At 42.0% G+C, this 5,551-nt stretch overlaps 1 protein-coding gene across 1 annotated transcript in view; it reads left to right on the top strand.

Moving 5' to 3' along the window:
* KIAA1211 (KIAA1211 ortholog) overlaps positions 1–5,551 on the top strand; it is a 44,155-nt gene that overhangs the window by 7,749 nt on the left and 30,855 nt on the right. The window contains 1 exon segment of the mRNA XM_026648158.1: positions 3,723–3,791. Coding sequence (XP_026503943.1) covers positions 3,723–3,791 — 69 coding nt within the window.

Raw genomic sequence — 5,551 nt, 5'->3', positions numbered from 1 at the left:
CCTTCCCAGAGCCTGCACCCCAAACCCCTCCTGCACCCAAACCCCCTGACCCAGCCCTGAGCATCTCCTCCTGCACCCCAACACTCTGCCCCAGCCTGGAGCTGCCTCCTGCACCCAAACTCCCTCCCAGAGCTTGCACCCCTCATCCCCTCCTGCACCCCAACCCCCTGCCCCAGGCTCAGCCCAGAACCCCCTCCCACACTCTGAACCCCTCGGCCGCACCCCCTCACGCACCCCAACCCCCTGCCCCAGCCCGGTGCAAGTGAGTGAGGGTGGGGAGAGTGAGTGACCGAGGGAGGCGGGATGGAGTGAGTGGGGCTGGGCCTCGGGGAAGGGGTGGGGTAGATCCTGGGTTGCACTTAAATTCAAAAAGTGATCTTGTGCGTAAAAAGGTTGGAGACCACTGTTATAAGTTACCACCTCCCTGAGGAGCGATAGCTAGGTCCATGGCAGAATTCTTCCATCAACCTAGCACTGTCTATACAGGGATTTATAGGTCAACTTAATGACAGTGTGGATTTTTCATACCCCAGAGCGACATAGCTATGCTGATCTAATTTTCTAGTGTAGACCAGGCCTAGTTCTGCTGAGCTAACACGCTGAAAATAGCAGTGTGGCTGCAGCCACACAGGCAGTAGCTTGGGCTAGCCACTTGCATAGAAACCTGCCTGAGCCCCAGGTACGTATTCGGGTAGCTAGCCCAAGCTACCACTTGTGTTTCTGCAGCCATGCCGCTATTTTTAGCATACTAGCTCAAGCAGACAATATCTACGCTGGGAAGCAGGCTCCCAGCTGCTGTGTAGACATACCCTCTGGGCAGAAGGAAAGCATCTGTTCCCACCTGAGCATTTATCAATTGTGTTTTTTCTGTATATTTAAAACTGTAAATTCCTGAGAGCAGGGACATAATTTCCCTGTGTATTTGGAAAGTACTGTATCTATCCATTTAAAAAAAAATTATGATGCTATTAATGGAGAAAATGGCAAATACTGCAGCCCTCCTTCACTACACAAATCCTCAACAAACAGTAGCACTTCCAAATGAACTAGCACCTTTTTCTGTCAACTTCGAGCACACTGAGTGACATTTGGATCCCTTGCACAATGCCCTAGCAAAGGAGCTTTGAGCAGTGGGTGGCTGAGGAACATGGAATCTCTTCCCACTAATTCACAGTGGGATGTAGAGCCCCAATCTGTCCACAAAGCCCTCCCCCCACCCCCCGCACTATTGTGGGGTTAAGCTCTGCACTCTGAAATGCGTTCTGGAGTCCCCTTAATTGAGTTCTCAGATTCTCGGCTCTCCTGTGCAGCAGAAATGTATTGTTTCCACTGTATTTGTACCCTCCAGGGCTGCACAGGAGGTAGGGGTTGTGTGTCTCTCAATATTTTCCTATCTGACCCATGGGTTCCCTGCAAGAAGATTTGGCTGTCCATCTCCCATCCTACATCCCTACCCTTGCAGTAGGATGTTTGAATAAAGTTTGAGGGCCAGATTGTGTTTTTAAGTCACAGCCCTTGCTGGAGGGAGGTTCAGAGGAACTATGTTGCAGCCTGAGGAGGGATTTGGGTTGGCTCAGCCAGAATTCTTCCCAAGGCTTCTAAGGGAGAGCATGCCAGAGCTGCAGTGGGTACTCATACTCTACCACTGGTTGGCTTGGTACCACATTTCACCAGCTTTCAGTTGTTGCCATGCCCCTACACAGAGCCATTTGGAGGAGAAGCCATACTACACTCCCCCAAATGTGCACATGCCCAGAGCCAAGTTCCACCAAATTCCTCAACATTTGCTGATTTTCCTTTTCTCCTTCATTCTGCACTCCCTGTTCACCTTCAGTACAGTTACTGAATCATATAGAGCAAACTCTGCCTGGGAAACGATTTCCAAAGAACTCACATCTTTTTATCTGTTGGTTTTTTGTTTTGTGTGTGTGTGTGTGTGTGTGTGTATGTGCGTGTGCACTATTTAACAAGTACATCTACTCACTTGAAGCTTTACAGCGCTTGATATAAAAATCTTTTGGATTTTTCACACCTTGAGTGGTGTAGTTATGCCGACCTAATTTTCTAGTGTAGTTCAAGCCCTTTGTATCCTCTCTGTGCTTCCATTTGTACACAGGGAATAAGAAGGCATATGCATTTTTGTACAGCACTTGGAAAGCTACAGATTAGAAGTGCTAAGTATTGTTGGTGCTGTATTTCTTATATTCCATGTAGTTTTTCATTATTATTGTATAGGTAAATTGGATTAATGGCTTCAGTTCTCAATTTGATTTGGCATGTGTTTGAAATGCTAATTTTGAGGATATATACTAATATCTGCTAATGAGTCATAAAAGGAGAATCACAAAGTATACATAAAATATGTCAGAATTGAAAAACATGGGATTAAAAGTCAAGCCAGTCATTTTATATCAAAGATGCAAATAGGCTATAATTCGTACCACAGAAAGCTTCACAAGCTCCTAGCTAAAAGGAATCACTTAAATGTGCTCTATAATGCATAAACAGAAGAACAATTATAAAAAGAAAGACTGTTAAGTTAATGCCCATAAATGATACAGTAATACCAAATTTAGGGTCCCAGTACTTTCCCATGCAGAGAACACCCTGCGTTTGCTTTTGGGGGGCAGAGCATAGGGGAGGGTTGCCTCCCTGGCATGGTGTCCAATTAATTCCCTTTTGGCCCCACTGAGGGCACAAGGAGGGGGATTGGGAAGGGGATGAAGGTCAAGTTTCACTGAATAATTTTCCCCACCAAAGCAAAGCAAGTTGGTCTGTGGATAAGGCATTGGACTAGAATGCAGCAGACCTGGGTTCTGTTCCTGCCTTAGCTACTGACCTTGGGGAAAGTATTTTTGCCTCAGTTTTCTCTTACCCTTTGTGTGCCTTGTCTAGTTAGATGGTAAACTCTTTGGGGCAGGGACTGTCTCTTACCGCATGTGTGTACAGCACAATCTTGGTTAGGGCCTCTAGGTGCTATACTAGTACAAATGGTTAATAATGAAGTTCCTGCAGTCTTCAGGAATTAATGCAGTTCCTCCTCCATGGCTTAGAATCCACTCCCATAAGATGGGTTCTGATGACAGATAGCGTTTAGGAGAGCCCTGGACAGCACTACTCTTGCAGCACTAATGAACCCTTACTGATGGAACTAAAAGGTCAAAGGGGCCTGCCTTTCTGTGGATCCCATTTGGCTCCAGAGGAAAGGAGTTCACAGGAAGCATTGGGTGAAATGCAATATTTCCACTCCTCTATGTAGATAATTTCTGCCTAAGAGAGGATGGGACTTTTAATTCCATTTTATCTGGTCCATGCTTCAATCAAACTAATACACTGATTCTAAATATGACAAAATGTATTCAAAACTGCTAGAAATCATGGTAGGTCGCATTTTGCTTTGGTGTTTAGCACTAGATAATTAGGTTTAAGAATAAGTGTGAACTCTTATCATTTAGCCTGTGTAGCCTGTTTGCTCTCACTAGTCTGATATCTACAGTCTCTTCTTTATAGAGAGCTACAAGATTATAAAAGTGTAGAAGAGAAAACCATGTTACACCAGGAAGCAGAACTGTGCATCTGTCAGACCTGTAGTGCTAGTGGGGATGGAGGAAAAGTCCTAATAGGCCTTTTCACTCTCACTTTGTGATTGCACTAGATCTTTTAATCATGTTTATTAAATCCTTTACATTCTAATATCTAGCTGTGCTAATCATATTTTCTAGTTAAGTGACACGCCGGATTCATTAAGCCCTATGCGTGTGCCTGGGACAGGACATGAAGTAGAGAAGAAGGTAACAAAACATGAATAGTTAATTGAATTTGTATCAAATCCTTTTCTGTTTTAATTACTTTTTCCTCTTTTGTTTTAATTTATTTTTTTAGAAAACCACCAGTTATTTTATTGCAGTATTCAGTTTTATTGTCCCAAATTCATCCAAAACTGCAGTGACACTGTACAAGTCTCATGTACTGCATTTGAGGAGACACTGGTAAATGAGTAGTGACTGAAGCTGGGAAGTCTGTTTCTATGGTAATAGATGACGACAGAAAACTGAACATAGCTCCATCTCATCTGCTCTTCAAACATTTGAATTATTGCAGACCCATCATTTTCATAAGTACTTTTACTACTTTATTATGCCTACATATCATTTAATAAGGCTATGCAAAACATTTCAAGATCTTTAAACAGCTGGCTCTCTGATAAACCTGTGTTTAACCTTTGTGGATTTCAGAGCTGTCTTGAAAAAAGATACTAATTTTTCCTCTGTAGAAGACTTCCCCTCCCTTTCTGAGTTCACACCAATTGCAAATCTAACAGTGGTAGCTAAATGGACCATGTGGAGAGACTTTTGATTTTTGTCACCTCTTAAAGGTTAGTTTCTTGTGTACTCACTTGTAATTTTCCCAATATAACAGCATTTGCTGTTGCAAGACCTATAGTAGATACAGTAAGATTCATCTACCAGTGCTTCAGCCAAGCATTGTAAGGTTTTTTTCTTTTTGCAGGGTGCAAAGTGTTTTCAGTATGGCTGGAAATAGTCTCAGTCCTGCAAACACTTACTCATATGTACAACCTTATTCATGAAAATAATCCTGTTGTGTTTAATGGCAGCTGCCTACATGAGTAAAGTTACACTCATGCATAAGTATTTGCAGTATCTGGGCCCAAATATTTGCAATCCAAAAGATACAGCATGGGCTCTGATTTGATTCTCTGATTTCAACAGGAGATTTTCTTATACAATGAGAAATTTTACTTGTCACTTTATGCTTAGAACTCAACACCAGTTTTGAGGAATGTATACTTTAGTGTCGCCTTTTACGAATTAAATATAGCTTTGGAAACTCACGTAATCGTAAGTCCAACCCAACTGATTCAGGCCTAAAGGCTGAACATAATAACTAAAATACCTGAAATACAACACTCCATATGTAAGCAAACCTGAGATTTTAAAAAATAATAAATGTTGGGTTCTTGTCATTTCTCTACTGATGTCTGAGCTTTTAGCATGCCCTCACATAATATTTTCAAGCTTTTCTCCACAACCATGAAATCAAGAAACTTAATTTTGTTTTAAATAAAAGCTGAGAGTCTCTCCAGGTTGGGCTTAAAGAAAAACATCAAAATATTGTGAAAGTTATGATAAAATCATGAGAGTTGGCAACACTAAAAAATGTGACCCTGCTGAAACTTTAGCTGCTAATCTGTCTTCACAGCTGATTAATAGGAGTTTATAAAAATTTGTAATGTTAGTTATGCCCCAGTTGGGGTATCCAATTAGTATGAATGAAAATTATTTCCTTAGTCATTGAGTGTTTCTTTAAAACAAAATGCCAAGTTATTTCTTGAAAGTTGTTAATAAATTAACACATCTGAAGATAAACTTTTTTTTTTTTACTGCTTAAACTGACCAGCTGTCCTCATTTGGGTCACTATGTGTGACCCAGGAACCTCTTGGTGCCAATTGGTGGAGGGCACAGGGAATGCATAGGATTTTACAGGGATCCCGGGGTCAGATACGTCCATATCAAGTTAACCAATGGGTGG

Source organism: Terrapene carolina, unplaced genomic scaffold (genome assembly GCF_002925995.2).
Source record: "Terrapene carolina triunguis isolate 2854851 unplaced genomic scaffold, T_m_triunguis-2.0 Scaffold66, whole genome shotgun sequence".
Classification (NCBI taxonomy): Eukaryota; Metazoa; Chordata; order Testudines; family Emydidae; genus Terrapene; species Terrapene triunguis.
The sequence above is the reverse complement of the archived record's forward strand: the minus strand, read 5'-3'. Positions and strand labels throughout refer to the sequence as shown.